Source organism: Zonotrichia albicollis, chromosome Z (assembly GCF_047830755.1).
Source record: "Zonotrichia albicollis isolate bZonAlb1 chromosome Z, bZonAlb1.hap1, whole genome shotgun sequence".
Classification (NCBI taxonomy): Eukaryota; Metazoa; Chordata; class Aves; order Passeriformes; family Passerellidae; genus Zonotrichia; species Zonotrichia albicollis.
The window spans coordinates 82175019-82190577 of NC_133860.1; the positions used below are offsets into that span (position 1 = coordinate 82175019).

The following is a 15559-nucleotide window of genomic DNA, read 5'->3' on the forward strand; positions in this document are numbered from 1 at the left end:
AGGAGAGCTTGGACCTGCCATGAGGGGGAAGGAAAAAAATTCTGCCTGAATTAGGAATCGGTTGTCCTGCTTATATTGAGGTTTTTGCCAAAAATCAGACATATAGGAACAAAAAAAAAAAGGGATCCTCTGTGTCATAACCTACTCCTCTCCTATCCACACTCCCCTTCATCCAAGACAGTTTCTCATAGAGCAGGCAAAATGTGATTTAAAACTAGCTGTGTTTCTTTCCTCCACCCTAAAATGTCTTCGTGGAGGCTGTGAAGTTTCCCGACAGCTTAAAATTATATCATTTCCAACTTAACCTTATTTATGGCCCCGCCAGTTCTGTTCCCAAGGCTTAGCTGAAATGCCCTTTACCTTCTCAAGCATTTGCTCTGTGATATATTTATAGAGAGCAATTATAACCTTGCTGAGATGTGTTTTGCCGGAGTAACCCAGTCGAGCTCTTTTGGCCTCTTTTTATAAACAGATTTTCCTTTCCTTTTGTTGCAGCCATAAACCCTTTGCCTTGTCCTGTTTCAGGGCATTCCATCCCCATCCCAGGGATCAGGAGCTTGGGAATTCTGCCTGAGGGAGCTGCCAGTGGCTGGGAGAGGAAGGAGAGGTTGCCAAGGTGGTGGTGAAACCCAGTGGCCACTCCAGCTCTTTGATGTTCCTCCCTGTTGCCAAAAATCCTCTTTTTCAGCACCTCTGGAAGCCAAGCAGCCACCCACCCACCCACTAATTCTGGTGCCACATGGCTGATTCCCTCCCCTGGACTCCTCTGTGGAAAAGTTTTGAGCTTTGGCACAGCTAAATCACCCATTATTTTAAAAATTCTTTGCCTCCTTAAACCCAGTCCCTTCCTCCTCCATCCCAAGTGATAATTCCTGATGCTGAGTCACCGCCAATGTTCTGATGCTTTCCTTTTCAAGTCCTTATCTAGACACCTTTCTCACCTTATCAGAACTTTTCTGGTGCCATCTGCCTCTGGTGAAGCTTTTCTCCACTGCTGGCACATTGACTGTTCACATGTTGTGAGCAAAATATTTGTTTATTTCTTACTGAATTCCCTCACAGAGGTATTTCTGCAGCACTGTCAGTTTGCAGCATCAGTTTTCAAATTATTGTCCTTTCCTCTGGAGCCCAGTAAATCCTTTTCCTATTTCTTCCTAGTGTTGCTGTTGACTTATTTAGTTCAAAGTGCAGAACTGCAGTCTTTCTTGTCAGCATCTGCAACTGCAGATACAGAGTCTGGACCTTTGAAAATATACTAATTTCTGTTATCTTTCTCACATCTGACTGACCAAGGATGGCTGTGTAGATTATTGTTATCATTGCTGTAAACCAGGAAAGATTTTTTTTTTTCCTTTTAAATAAATGAGTCATGCATGCATTTCTGGATCGGAAACAAAAAGTGGTTTTCGGACCATAGTTTGAATTTAGTGTTCTCTTGCTCTTGTTAATTCTTTTGTAAATCAAGCCAAAAAAAAAAAAAAAAAAGGTGTATGCATAATACTGAGGTGACAGTGTTTACTTTAAAAGTTTGAAAGGCTTGTGTTTATCTGGAAATATTTTCTTACAGACATCCACAGTCTTACAGTTGTTTATTATTTGTTTTCAACTGAATTTAGCTAACAAGACTTTAACTAAACAATCATATGACTCATGTGGTTTTCCAGTGTTCTCAGGCCTAATAGATTGCAATGAAAAGATACTTAAGAAAAGCAGGGAAGGGGGGAAATGGCACAAGTGGACATCTGAATTCTCTTCTGTGTGTAAACACATGGTCAGCTATCACACAGGGCCTCAGCATGTGGAAATATTTGGGTTTTTTCAGTGGTGGGCTCATGAAAAACTCCAAATCTGTTCTAGGTGCTGATAAAGTCTCATTGCAGCCATGTTGCAGCTCCTTCTAACCCTAAAAATATTAAAAAAACATTCAAAAAATATTCTAAAAAATTCAAAAAATCATTTACATGATTTTTAAGCAGCAAAAAAAGATCATCATGGTGCCACCAAAAGGGAGTTCAGGAAAGAAAATTAATCCTGCTTCCACCTTCCCCCCATGAAGGGTTGAACTCAAGTCCCTCCAAAACCTGAACCCATGGCCTGACCCCAAGACCTCCCCGGTCTGCAAAGCCACTGATCTCAGTAGAAAGTATGTTTTGCCATCAATTGCAGATTAATTCAATTATGGAAATCGCTGGAAGAGTTGTGCTTTCACAAGTGATCCCCACATGGCTTTGATCTGGCTGCACCCCCAGCCAGTTCCCCACCACCAAATGCCCGAGGAAAACCCGAGTACATTTGCAGTGAGGGGCAGATTGTGATGGAAACAGTTCTGTTGTGAAGCTAAAGTGTTTTCCTTCTCAGAAGCAATGATTCAGCTGGGGCTTGCATTGGCAGCATGGAAATATTTTCAAATTTTCAATGTGAAGATATGTGGGTCAGTCATTGCACCACTGGTATTATTTCTTCATGAGAGTGAGTGAGTGGCTTCTTAAAGTCATTCTCAATGACATTGCAGACAGTGCAGTTCTCAGGCCACAAGGCAAAAAGTAAAATATAAAGAGGGAGGACAGGAGTGAGTTCTCATGGCTGGCTGGACAAGGAGTCCTGTTTTATGCTCTGCACCAGGACCCATGACAAAAATATTTTACTGCCTGTAATTCCTTGCAGCAGGCTGGCACCAGCCCCTGCTCAGGAAGTCTGGCAGTGCATCTGTTTTCTCACAGAGTGGCATCCTTGAAGGGGGTAAAGGCACTGTTGATGTTTTAAAGGCCAATTTTCATGTTTCTGGTACAGCTAGCTTGGCTGGGGGAAAAGGAATGGGGACGCCACCACATTAAATTTGGGTCAGAAAGGAGATGCTGCTGGAGGGAGCAGACAGTACCTGACCCATTTCCAGATCTCAGATTAATATCATTGCATGGACAATTGCTTAATGTTCCTGTGATTTTTACAATATTTCCTAAGCAAAAAGTCTAGGAGTAAATTTTAAGTGATTATCAGATTGCTTGGTTTGAGATGGGTTTGGAAACCAGCTGCCTGCAGTGACGCAGAATTTATACAGAGTATCACTTGGTGGTTTACCTCTCTGCTTTTGAATTAATTAATTTGTGCCATGTTTCCAGAAAATAAACTTTTCTCTGTCCTTTTAGGGGGAGTGGGGCTCCTTGGTGTTTGAAGCTCATTGTCTTTTCCACGTGCAATAACAGTTTTTCCACCAAGGATTTACAAATTTTTGGTGGAAACTGGAGAAGGTTTAGATTGTGCAGATTCATCTTTTAGGTCTGGCTCAAAGCCCCATAATTTCATAATTTCAGTGGCTGGGAGAGCATGGGGAGACTCTGAGGGGAGACATGGCATGGGTTATGGGCGGGATGAGCAACCACTCATCACAAAAGCACTATTAAATGGAACTGTAATTTAGGAAAAAAATCCATTTCTTGTCATCCAGGGTGCTGTGCCTGGCAGAATCTAGACATTCTGTTGCTGCTGTGGTTCCCAGTTACCTGAAAATTGATAGTGGGAACTAACCCTAGAGCCTCTCTACTCAGATATCCCAGTCTCATCCTAATTAATTAAATTTCCAAATGTCCACCAGCCTGAATGGGCTTTGAGTGAATTATTAACCTTCTCACTGCACACAAAGGCCTCAAAAATTCTGTCTGACCAATTAGAAAAGGTGGGTGGACTGGACTAATTATTCAATTTAAGGCATGAAACCTGGCACAACTGGTTTAGGTACAGAAAGGCAGCTCAAGGTCCCAAAGACAGCAACTATAATGATAACATAAGAATAATATTATTGTTAATAATATAATCATATTGTAAAGAAGTCAAAAGAACAGTTTGTGAGAAACTGCCCAATGTTATTTGATAGATTAGGGTTTTTTTTAATTGTCTAAAGAAGACAGGCACCCAACTTATGTTCACCTTTGGCAGGGGGATAGAGCACTAGAAAATTAAAACATTTATGACCCTGTAGAAATCCAAGCATGCAGGAAAAAACAGGCAGAACCAGAAACACCCAAAACCCCCTGGCAGAAATTCCCAAGGCCTTGCAGAAGTTTTGCAGTGGGAAAATATTCCTACCACCCTGAAGAAAAAGTGTGGGTAATTGTACAGGGCCTGGGGAGCAGAAGAGCTCTGAGGAAAAGCCAGTTTTGTAAATATGACCAAAAGGCAAAGAAATTGAGGAGGAGAGAACAGGTTTTCTACCAGCTCTCACTGACCTCCATGCTTGCGTGCTCAGAAAGAGCTTTTTTGCTTGAAGAAGGTGTCAGAATACAAACACAATCTGTCTGGAAACACAGCTCTCAATTTTTTTGAAGGCCACTGATAAGCGGAGATTGAAGCAAGAGCTTTCTCTAAAGGAAGGGACTGCAAAAAAAAAATGTCCAGTTTATAACACAAACAGCAAATTTTCCTTTCTGTGTTATCAAAGAACATCCTGCTGCAATACTGAAAGCAAAAAAATCCAAATTCCTGAACTAAAAATGTTTATTCAGAGTGTTATAAAAATAAAATTTAAAAAATTAAAACCAAACCAAAAGCAAAAAGAAAACCCCAAATCAAACAAACAAACAAGCGAACAAACAAAAAAAGAAGAAAAAAAAAGAAAAAAAAGAAAACTCCAAGAAAACTCGAGAAATAAAACTAAAGCAGTCACTGAGTGAACAGCATTCCTTCCAGGGTAGATCCTAACGCACATTTGCTTTATCCCTGATAGTAATTAAAACCTAGAGTACACATGACACATTTTCTACACATTTCTACACATTTTCTACACCACATGACCTTGACTCTACCTTACCAATAATGACAGAATTGTTTTTACCCTGTGTTTCTGGAATAAATTCTGGAATAAATTCTGGAATAAATTCCATATCTAGTGCAAGGCAGGCACTTCAAAGGCACGTAAAGGCCATTTTCTTTCTCCCTGCAAGCTATTTATCAGCATTCCTACTGGGAAATTGCTGGGCTGCAGGGGATTCCAGACGTGCTTGGGGTGTCCTGCTGCTTTTTTGCACTGAGCTGCTCTGCCCAGGGCTGGAGAGCCACGAGCACAACCTGTTCTCCAGACAGCCACTGTCTGCCACCTCAGATGGCCCCAGATCCCTCACAAATTGCCTTAAAAACTCAAATACCAAGGAAGAGGGAGGCCTTGGAATGTGACCCTTAAGTCATCCTAATAGAGGATGTGAATATTGTCATTCCTACGCCACCAAATTGCTCTTTCTGTTTCACCACGGCACCAGCAAATTTTATTTTGCAAGAAAATATTTAGCAATTTGGGGATCGTTCTGCTGAGTCGATCCTACCTTGATTCCTTCACTCTGGGGGACTTTTACAAGGAGAAAAATTATCTTAGCAAAATGAGTGAGAAGCAGAATCCAGAGCAGAAATTGTAAGGGTCGCCATGGCAAGAAAAGGATTTTCATCTGATTTGGGGGACTGAGGTCTCAAGTCTGTAGCTGGGAATTAATGTTTTACTTTTGTCTTTGGAGAATGGAAGGTTTCTGGAGGAGATGGAGGTTATTTAAAAAAGAAACAAAAATGAATGGACAAAAGGCATCCTAGGCCAGTCAGACACACAGCTCCCTTCCACTGACCAGGTACAAACTGACTGTGACAATGGTCTGAGAGGGGTGTAGACATTTTGTGCCCAGACCAAAGAACCCAGGTGCCCACAATCTGGAGCTAAATTTCATTTTTGTGGTTTGACTCAGCTGCCAAAGCCCAGGGGCTTATGCACACAGATAAGATTTGATCTTTAGCAGCCTTGGGACCGAGCAGAAAATCTGTTTAATCAGCTGGATTGAAGTGTTCTGCTCCAAGTCACCAGTTTTAAGAAAAACTGCTGAAGGAACTGTGTGAGTGCTGCCTGGACTGGTCCTCTTCTTATTCTATTACCCACCAGAAATGCCTAAGGATGAGACACCCTTCATCACTGCTGCTGGCACCATCTCCCTGCAAATACACATCTTTTGTTCTGTCAAATTGATATTTCTCTCTATTTAACACCAGCTCGCAGATGGATCTGAGCTCCACAGAGAGTAACCTGTAAAGGCTTATATTATACAGTAGGTTTGTGTGAATAATAACAGATTTGGGGGTTATTTCAGACCCAAATTATCAAGACTGATTTTATGTTTTCTGTTCCCTGGTTTAGGTGCCACTGATTCCTTTAGTTTCTGAGCCTCATTTTACTAAATTTAGAATACTCCACAGAAAGGCAAAAAGTTTTATTAGGAAGCCTCCTGTTTCTGCCCAAGGAGTCTGGGTTTCTCCTGTGCCATTTTCAGCTCAGGTTTCCACAGGTCTTGCAACTCAGAGAAACAAACATTTGATGTAAGACATCATCACCTCTTCACATAAGACAAAAATTAGCTCCTGTGAACAAAAAATCTTTCCACTTTAAAGACTTTTAACTACTGCCAGAGGAGGAATATTGAGGTAGGTGGCCCCTGTCCTCACAGTGGATGTTTGCAAGTTCTGCAGCTAGCCAGCAGTTGCGAAAGGAAATAAGAAATATGTTATTCTGTTCAAAACAGACATTGGTGGGTAATGCTGCTTTCCAGTGCTCTGCCCTTCAGAGAGATGCTTGTCACTAAAACAGTCAAACTGCTTGAAAGCATTCTGTAAACTCTCAGATTATGGTGTTAAAAAACAAAAATTGGTGCTTTACAGCCTTTTAGATATGCCAGTAGTAGATGAATTAAGGCTATGTAAGTACTGAAAAATGGTGATTTAATGTCAGAACTTAAAAATGTACCTGAGAATGAGCAGTTCTGGAAAATTTAAACACTGAGTGACCTTGAGCACTTCCCTGAGCCTTGAGGTTCTCCCTTTAAAACTCCTTCCCAGCTCCTTTGTGTGCCCCTCCAGGGAGATAGCAGATTCATAACCTGCAGTAATTGAAACCAGTGTGAATTTCTTGAGTATGACTAATCTTTACCATTCCTTACCAAAAAAAAAAAAAAAATCACCCAGTCCCAGCCAAGACTTTATTAATTTTAATATGAAAACATCCACACCTATCATGTCTCCCCTGAGGTCCTCCCAGGCTGCTGCAGAAATGGAGTCTGACTTCTATTGCTTTGGCTGGAGGCTGAGGATGTGAATTCCTCTGGCTAATTGCCTTTTTGGATAACCTACAAAGCACCAGAAGTCAGATTCTTGCCCTGTTAATGTTGCCTTGGCTCTGTGCCCCCACTCCCATCATTGGGAATCCCAGGAGAAGAGATGTACCAGGCCATTCCTCACAATCTCTGCCTTTTAACAAGTCTAAAAATGCCACCAAATTGGGTAAATCCCCCCCCCCCCAAAAAAACTGTGTGGTGATGTCTAGCCATGTCTGTGACATGTGGGGTTAGTCAGCTGGACACTGAGGAAAAGGAAAAACACAATTCCAGGTCAGCAGTGGCCTGTCACCCTGCCTGTGTGATGCTGCCACATAAACCCTCAAAAATCAGACCATACCTGCATGGAGGTACCAGGCAAATATCCCTAAAAGGTGGATCCTTCATCCTGAAATTATTTACTCTGGAAATCATCCCCAGATGGTGCTGCATGGAAGAGTTTCTCCCATCAGCAGGGAAGGAAAGGGAAGCACATGTGGAGCTCTCCATCCATGTTGCCAGAAGGAGAAATATTCCTCACTCCTCAGCAGGGCCTGTGCACACAGTGCTTGGGATAGATGGGGTTGCTGTGCACAAAAAAATCCCTGTGATTGCCTTTTTGTCACAGAAAAGGGCATATTTGTGGCTAGAAGTCAAAAAGAGCTGATCTGCAGAGCCCCTGTGGGCTTGTCCTCACTCACAGAGCCCAGAGATTTTGCCTCCAAGCTGGAATACTCCCACAGGCCTTGCCTTCCCAACCAAAGCTTTTTTGTTAAACAGGCTGGGTCTAAATCAATAAAAATCATTAATAAAAAAGAATTGTCAGATGTTAGCCAACAGCCAAAAAGAAAATTTAAAAAAAAAGAAACAGCCCCAGACCCCAGACTTGCAGGATTTTGGAGTCTGAGTGGGAACACACAGTGTGGGGCTCGTGAGGGACAGGGCAGGCTGGTGTCACACCCTGCAGGACTGAGGCCTTGGAGTGGCTGCCTGGAACAAAGGCTGGACAAAATTAAGAAAATAAAGTGGGTATTTATTAAAGGCCTTCAACAAGTACAGCTTGGGCAGTCAGAGGCTTCCCAGAGGCTACACCCTAGATGGACAATGATCATGAGTTTTTCACACAATTATAAGTTTGGTCTATTTGCATATCAGGGGTTAATCCTCCAATTACAGCTTCAGGTAATGAAGTCATTTACCCCCAGTTTGCTCCCCCTCAATTCACTTTTGTTTTTACTTTTGGAGCCTGAAGCTGTCCTTGAATTTCAGGCCTAGAGGGATTTTTTGTCTGACCAAAATGTGAAGACAGAAACTATATATGGAGTTTAGAGTTATGCACTAATTCAGTAGTGCATAACTTTGAAAAAAACATAAACGCACTAATTCAGTAGTGCATAATTTAGAAAAAAACCATAAATGCTTAAATCATGAGGCATTCAGAAGGAGCACCCAGGCGCCCTGGGGTGATCCTCCCTGAGGTCAGGCTGGGGCTGATGTGCTCTAGAGGGAGCCACATCTGTCCTTGCTGTCCCAGATGGAGGTCACTGTGCTCCATCCAGGCTTTCCAGGAAAGAGGGAGTGGCTGAGGCTGGAGTTACTGAGCCTGGACCACCTGGGAAAGAGAGAGCAGCCAGCACTTGTCCTCCACATCTAGGCACTCCACAGGAAGGATTCAGGGATGCTGAGCTGGTTTTGAGCTCCCCACCCCAAGCTGGCTGTGAAGAAATGGAAGGGCAGGCAAGTAAACGTGCATGTTCTGATAGGGGAAAATGTCATTTTTTTCTTTTTTTCAGTCTGCAGCAGGGGTTGGTTCAGGTTATAGCGTTTAGATCTGGACTTGAAGCACTTCAGGATTTGTGTCTGTTTGGGGGTAGGGGACTGCTCTCAGGACTCACACCTAGACCCTGGTTTTGCCTGAGTATTCTGCAAATTTTATGTGTTTCTAGCTCTGATGGAGAAAGAGGAGGAAAGAATTATCTCTGTGCATTTGAGAAAACAATCATATATTTGATATGGGAGGGGGGAATCCTACTCTCTTTAAAGGCAAAGTTGGGAAACAGCTACCTTTTATTTCAAGGAGTCAGATTCACAGGAACTACAGCCATAAAACACAACAGCAGCCAAAAGAAACCACACAAAAACCTCTTGTGTTTTATGCCTCCTTTTCTATTTCAGGTCCTCATTTGCCTAATTAGTTCTCAGAGGCTGGCAGAGATTTTCCCTGCAGCACTGGGCTCTGCTGACTGCAGAGACCCTACCTGGCACACTCAGCCAGTGCGTCAGCATTCTGGGTGGAAATGAATGAAAAATCAATCAGGGCAGCTGCAGTGGTAGCATTTTCAACTCTAACCTACTTTGTGCATGGCTTCAAACATTTCACTGTGTGTTCAGGCAGTTTGGTTTTTGTGGTTTTTTTTGAGTGATAAGTGGATCTGAAGTGAAATTGATCTTCCTTAGTCAGCCTAATAAATGTTTTGTCATCTTTGCTGCTTAGCTCGAGCAGATTTGCCACCCTGACTGCTAAGTTAAGCTGCAGACTTGATTGAAATGCCAAAACCTACAAGAAGATCGTTTTAATCTTGAGAACCTGTCACCAGCAGATTGCATCATGCACTGGATATAGATAGAGTGATAGAGCTTTGATTGTTTTAATTGTATTTGCAGACCAGAAATAGAGTAGGTCTGGAAAATCAAAAGTACACCAGAACCTCTTTTGAAGCACAGGTACTGCTTATGTGTGGTCTTGCAAGGAGTTTGGCTTAGGAATATTGGTCTGTGCACTTTCTTTTTATTTTTTTTTTCTTGTTGCATTCTTGCATAGGCAGAGTTAAATATGGATTAATAGTTTCACTAAGTTAAAGTCCACAATAAAGTGGTCCAATATTCATGCCAAAAAAATTAGCAGCTGTTGTATCTTCTGCCAGCTGAGTGGGTTCAATACATTAAAAATAAAAAATAAAAAATAAAAAAAAGAAACTCATAAAATCACTGCTCTAACAAGTTGAGCAGTGCAACATTGTTAAAGGTCTCCCAAAATTCACAATCCTCCTCGTGTGTGATGCCCTTACAGTGAGGAAGATTCTTTTGGCCGTAAAGATGAAGACTCTACTTTTTCTGGTGCTGATCTCCGCCTGTGGGGCTGAACCTCATCCTGGCAACTCAAGTCTGGAGCATGAAAGAATTGTTCACATTCAAGGTAAGGAAATAAGTGAGAAAATACCAATATCTTCATATTGCTGAGGGAAACAGAATAATGTGCTTAATGATCCTTAATTTATTTTAAAAATTATTTTTATTCTGTCACACTACTTTTTAAATATTTGTATTGCTGGTGACCAAATGTTTTCTTTTCTGGTGCTGTTGCATTGTTATTTCTCCTAAGAAAAGTCCAAAAAAAGAAAGTTGTACTGTTTAATAGCACTTAGTCACAACCTTGCAAAAAGGTTAGTGAGTAAAATACAGCATGATTTAAGACAAAGAGAAAAAGCATGCATCCTAAAGTAATAAACAACTGCAGTGGGTTGAAATACTTCAGTTTATTGTAGAATAGATTTGATTTTAAGAGGTCTGCCATACACAGCTCTCCACAGCACAGGTATTTATTGCTGTGGTTTGTTTAAAAAGGCTCAGCACATCAGAGATCATAACTGGGCAATGTAAACTGGTAAATAAAAAAAATAATAATAAAAAAATGTAACTTACCCTGAAAGAAATGTGCCTTTAATTCACACTAAATATTATCCTGGCCTTCTGCAGAATCCTGTTTGAGTCCCAGAGATTATAGCTGTGGCAGGATTTGAGCCTGCAGCACAATGCAGCTGTTTTTTCCAGTCCCAGCTTCAGTCCTTGAGGGTTATCCTGCACAAGAAAATTCAGGGGGTTTATGCAGTAAGGACAGGCAGAATGAACAGGGATTCTCCTGCTTTCACCCCTGCCTTCCCTGAGCCTGGCTAAAATTAATTTTGCAAAATTAAGGAACGCAGAATCACTGCCCCTCCTCTCTCCCTGTCTCTCCCTCTCACTCCCCCTCTCTCTTTTTAAAGTTTGATTTATTTCTCTCCACAGCCAGAAAATCGTGCTGTTTGGGTAAATATGAATTACCAAGCCAGAGAGCAGGGTAGCAGGAAGGGCTGAACGTTCAGGAGTTCACAGGAGAGGCAGAGAAGTTAAAGGCACCCTGTACCTATTACAGCAGGGATTGTCAAGGTCAGGCAGGGAGCAGCAAACAGCTGCTCTCCCTCTGAGGATGAAGGTCAAAGGAATGTGCTCTCAAACGTAAAATGAGGATCTATCACTGCCCTAAGTGATAGATCCTCATGTTACTTGTTTCCCAGGGCAAATTTCAAATCATACATCGATGCCTAATAAACACATATTTTGCCTTCCCTTGTATAATGCAGATTTTTGTCTCTGAGCTTGGCTTTTTTGGAAAATGAAATTGTGATATCCAGCACTTTAGTGCAATTCAGGAGTCATGCCTGTCAATTGTCACTAACCCAAGCAGTTCAAAGCTGACAGAAGTTTCCAGGTGAGCCCTTCTCCTTCCCTGGGAAAACTCACCTGTACCTTATTCCTTGAAGGAGAGATGGATAAATATTTAAATTTGAGTTGTATCACAACCCCTCTCCTCTCAAGCTGGTTCAGGCTCTGAAATGCACAGAGCCACAAATCAAAGGGAATGAAACTGCTGAGGATGTGGCATTTCTGCTTCTGATTTTTGCCATTCCACTCTGCATTGTGGAACCCCACCAGGGCTGGGATCCCTCTCTGCCCAGTGCTGCAAAAAACAAAAAACAAAATTAAAAAATTATAAAAAATCTACACCTGGAGATGGGATGGAGATCAGGGAATGCTGTAGAAGAGGTTCAGGTGTTTTTAATCACATTAACAAAACACAGCATCCCTCTCCACAGCTGAAATCCAGGAGATGTGTGGCTAAACTCTGCCTGGGAATGCCTTAGAATTACAGAAGGTGTGAAAGGGATTTCCTGAGGCAGAGAAGGAAACTGTGTTATAGTCCCCATACTTTACATTATGTAATCTCCTGTAGGCTGAGTTTTATTTGCTGAAAAGCTGGGTTTCATGTCTTCTTACTGCAAAAGGGTTCTGCACCCTGCTTTTCTGACATGGAAAACACCCTCCTAATCTTCCACATTTATTGTATGGTCTTATGCTTGTAATGCTGCTATTCTTTGGCTTCCAATAATATTTTTTCTTCTTTGAGGTACACTTTGAAGCACCAATAGCACCATATCCCCAGAGCTACCATCTGAGTGTAATTCTTCAAATCCTTCTCCAAGTGTATCAGTGTCCTGATTGGATATTGCAACCTGTTAGTATCAGGAATTCATCTTTACATTAGTTCTGAATTCTTACTCCCTGAGTGCATCCAGCCAGGGCTTTATTCCAGATAAAAATTTATTTTATTCCAGATAAAATTGTCATTTGGCCTCAGTGTTTCTGTTTTCCAGTTTTCATGCTTTGTTCTTCAGACCTTGGATCAAATTTGCTGCTCCCAGCTGTGCTGCAGTGCTGATCAATAATCTGTGGTGATGGACAGTATTTAGCAGTCAGTCTCCCTCACTGCCACTTGAAATTAACAACTACAAGCTCTACATCAATAATTTTTCATCCTAGACCTCAAAAAGCTGAGTTTTGCATTCAGCATTAAATGTCATCCTAATTTTTCCACCCTTCTTTCTTCAAATGTTTAAATGCCAGCTCTCCTCCTTTCAGTGCTGCTTAATAAGCCATGTGAAAATTTTATTTATCCAAAAGCCACAATTACTTTATAGGATAAAATTAGTGGAAATATTAGAGAAATTGTACTTAAGGCAGTTCACTGGCCTTCTTTTCTATATTTTTTCCATATCATTCAACTCCCTAAGCTCCAAGCAAATGATACCTCACATTCCTCAGCCTTATACATGTGTTTTTGCTACATACCTGATATCAGATTACTCTGAACTTTCTTTGGCAAATATCTGCTTAACCTTATCGCACTTTCTAGTACTGACTCTATTCCTGTTGTTCAAAAACTTTCCTTCAAAATTTGTTCTAAAGTCGTGCTGCTGAGGTCAGGCTAATTAACTGGTTAATGGCTTAATTACTTTCTTTACATGAATTTGTTATTTTGCTGCTGTCCAGAAACACTTTAGGTGCTGTCCTGAAGTGACAGGTCAGGCCACAGCAGTGCCGGTAGGTCTGGGTACCCCAATTTTCTGCCCCTCCATCAGTGTAAAATCTCCTGACACCCTCCTCAAACTCAATATTTGTCAACCAGAACAAGCAGTGTTTCATAAATTGTTAATCCTCTGCAATTATACTTTGCTTTCAAGGACACAGAGCTCTGCCTTTCAAATGTCCACTCTCTGGAAAAGATAATTTTCTTTATTTTTACTAAACACTTTCCCAGTCTCTAACACTGCAACAGACATAGTTCTGTGTCTGTGTTCTCTTTTAAATATTTCAGTTTTTCTCTAGAAATGATTTGCTGGTTTCATCAGCAGCTCTGCTGACAGTGTCACTTCTAGCTCCTGGTTCTCTCCTCGTTGGTTAATGCAGTTAATTTGGACTTAAGTCACAACTTAAACAACTGCAAGACAGTTTTACCTCCCTACTTTTCACAGTGTTTTCAGGTTATTTCCTCTGTCCCAATTGCCTTTTTTATATATTTTTTTCTCCTCTGGTTTTATTCCACTATGCACAAAATTGAAAAATTTATAAAGTTTATATTTATATGAAAAGCTGCATTTTATTACTTCTGTGGCTTTACTTTCTTTGCTGAAGCCTGTGGTGGATTTCATGGTTTTGCCCTTTTATCCAGGCTGCTTGACCCTCTCCCCTTCCTGTCGTAATTTGTCATTCCAGTCTCACTTTTGGGGATAAAAAAATAAAAATCCCAGAAATCCCACACCCCAGAAAAACCCCGTGTGCCTCAGGGAGACACAAATTTCACTCTTCAGAAAAACCCACAACCATAAATTAAATAATCTGGGGAGTGTAAAAATTAATATTCATATTCATTCATTTCGCTGTGTTTGAGGTGAAAGTATGCACCACTTTGCCTATCAAGATCCCTGCACAGATTTATTTATGCATACCCAAAAAATATTTCAGCGTGGAACGAACAGAAAACTTTTTAATGCTGCCCAATTGGAGCAAACAAACAAACAAACAAACAAACAAAAAAACCTAAGCACACGCAAATTATTTAAATCAATTAACTAATAACAAAAGCAGGGGAAATCTTTGTCCAACTCATTCTGCAGTATTATGAGTTTTATTTACAGTCCACTTCTTTTCCTTCAAATCAAGTCAGCACCAAAAGAGAGTAAGAATCTGAGCAGAGTTTCTGGGCCAGCTAAAAACCTGATAAAAGATTAAATGCACTGCTCATCTGACCTCTTAATTTATTTCTTATCCGCTCAAGATAATCTTAACTTCTTCCTTTTCCGCTTTACCTTTGACTTCTTTCCTTCTTTCCACCTTTCTGCATTTTTCCATTTTCAATGACACTGGCATGTCTACATTTCTTTCAATTTCCTTGCCTTTGTGTTTTCTGCTTTATGTCTGGGGTTTTGTTTGGGTTTTGTTTTTGTGTTTCTTGCCCTTTTATTTTGCCATTCAGGACGATGTTGATGATGCCACGATGCATTTTCCTGCCACTTGTTGCAATTTTCTTTGATTTCCACAGATCCAAAGATTTTTCTTTGATTTCCACACCACCTGCTTCCCTCCTCAGATCATGGCCTGTTGCAACTGCAGGGGATAGAAAAGTCAGCAGAGAGCAGAAATTCCACAGAAATCAACAAAATCCTCCCCCCCTAAAAAAAATCCACAAAAAAACCCCAAAAAACCAAAAAAAAAATCAAAACAAAAATGAAAAAAAAAAACAGTGCTCTCCTTGAAGGTACCCTGGACTGCATCTTCTGGAGCAGACCTTAACTGATGCGTGCCAGGATATCTGAGTTATTAAAAAAAATATAATTACAGAAATACAAGGTCTCGCGTAGAACGTGAATTGAAATCATTAATTTCCCTTTGCTGGTTATGTCAGTGGAATTCCATATTTATAAGTAGCATTTGGGGGTGATTAAGGGACTGTTTATGCAGTTTCTGTGTAATATTTTGGTTCTGTCAAACAGTCCTCATGCCACCCATGAAGATTTACTTCTGTGAGGAAGGAGGGCAGAGACTTTGCCTTGATTTCTGCTCTGCGACACCTGATCTCCATGAAATTCATCTACACCCAAGCAAAACACACTTAGAAGTTATTTAAGGCAATAATTTAGGGGAGATGAAGTTTGTTATTTCCCTGATGGTTTTATGTGCTCTTAGGTCTCCTAGAAACCTAAACCTGAGTTAATGTGTCCTCTTTAACAATTCCCTCCCCAAGCTGAGGAGATGGAATCAGCTGAAAAATGTCTTATCTCAGCCTTGTAATG

The 15559-nt window shown here is 41.0% G+C and overlaps 1 protein-coding gene and 1 long non-coding RNA gene across 4 annotated transcripts in view; one reads left to right on the top strand and one right to left on the bottom strand.

Annotated features, from left to right (window-relative positions):
• HAPLN1 (hyaluronan and proteoglycan link protein 1) overlaps positions 1-15559 on the top strand; it is a 62515-nt gene that overhangs the window by 18924 nt on the left and 28032 nt on the right. For 2 of the 3 annotated variants that reach the window (XM_074533248.1, XM_074533247.1), the window contains exon 2: positions 10183-10308. In XM_074533248.1, coding sequence (XP_074389349.1) covers positions 10209-10308 — 100 coding nt within the window. In that variant the 5' untranslated portion in view covers positions 10183-10208. Of the gene's footprint in view, positions 1-9418; positions 9837-10182; positions 10309-15559 lie in introns of those variants that run through there. The other variant, XM_074533249.1, reaches the window with a different exon arrangement.
• On the bottom strand, positions 4230-11209 carry LOC141727189 (uncharacterized). Its single transcript, XR_012578237.1, has 3 exons — positions 10815-11209; positions 6767-6899; positions 4230-4371 (listed from the first exon to the last, which is right to left on the bottom strand). It is a non-coding gene; the product is annotated as an uncharacterized LOC141727189 (long non-coding RNA).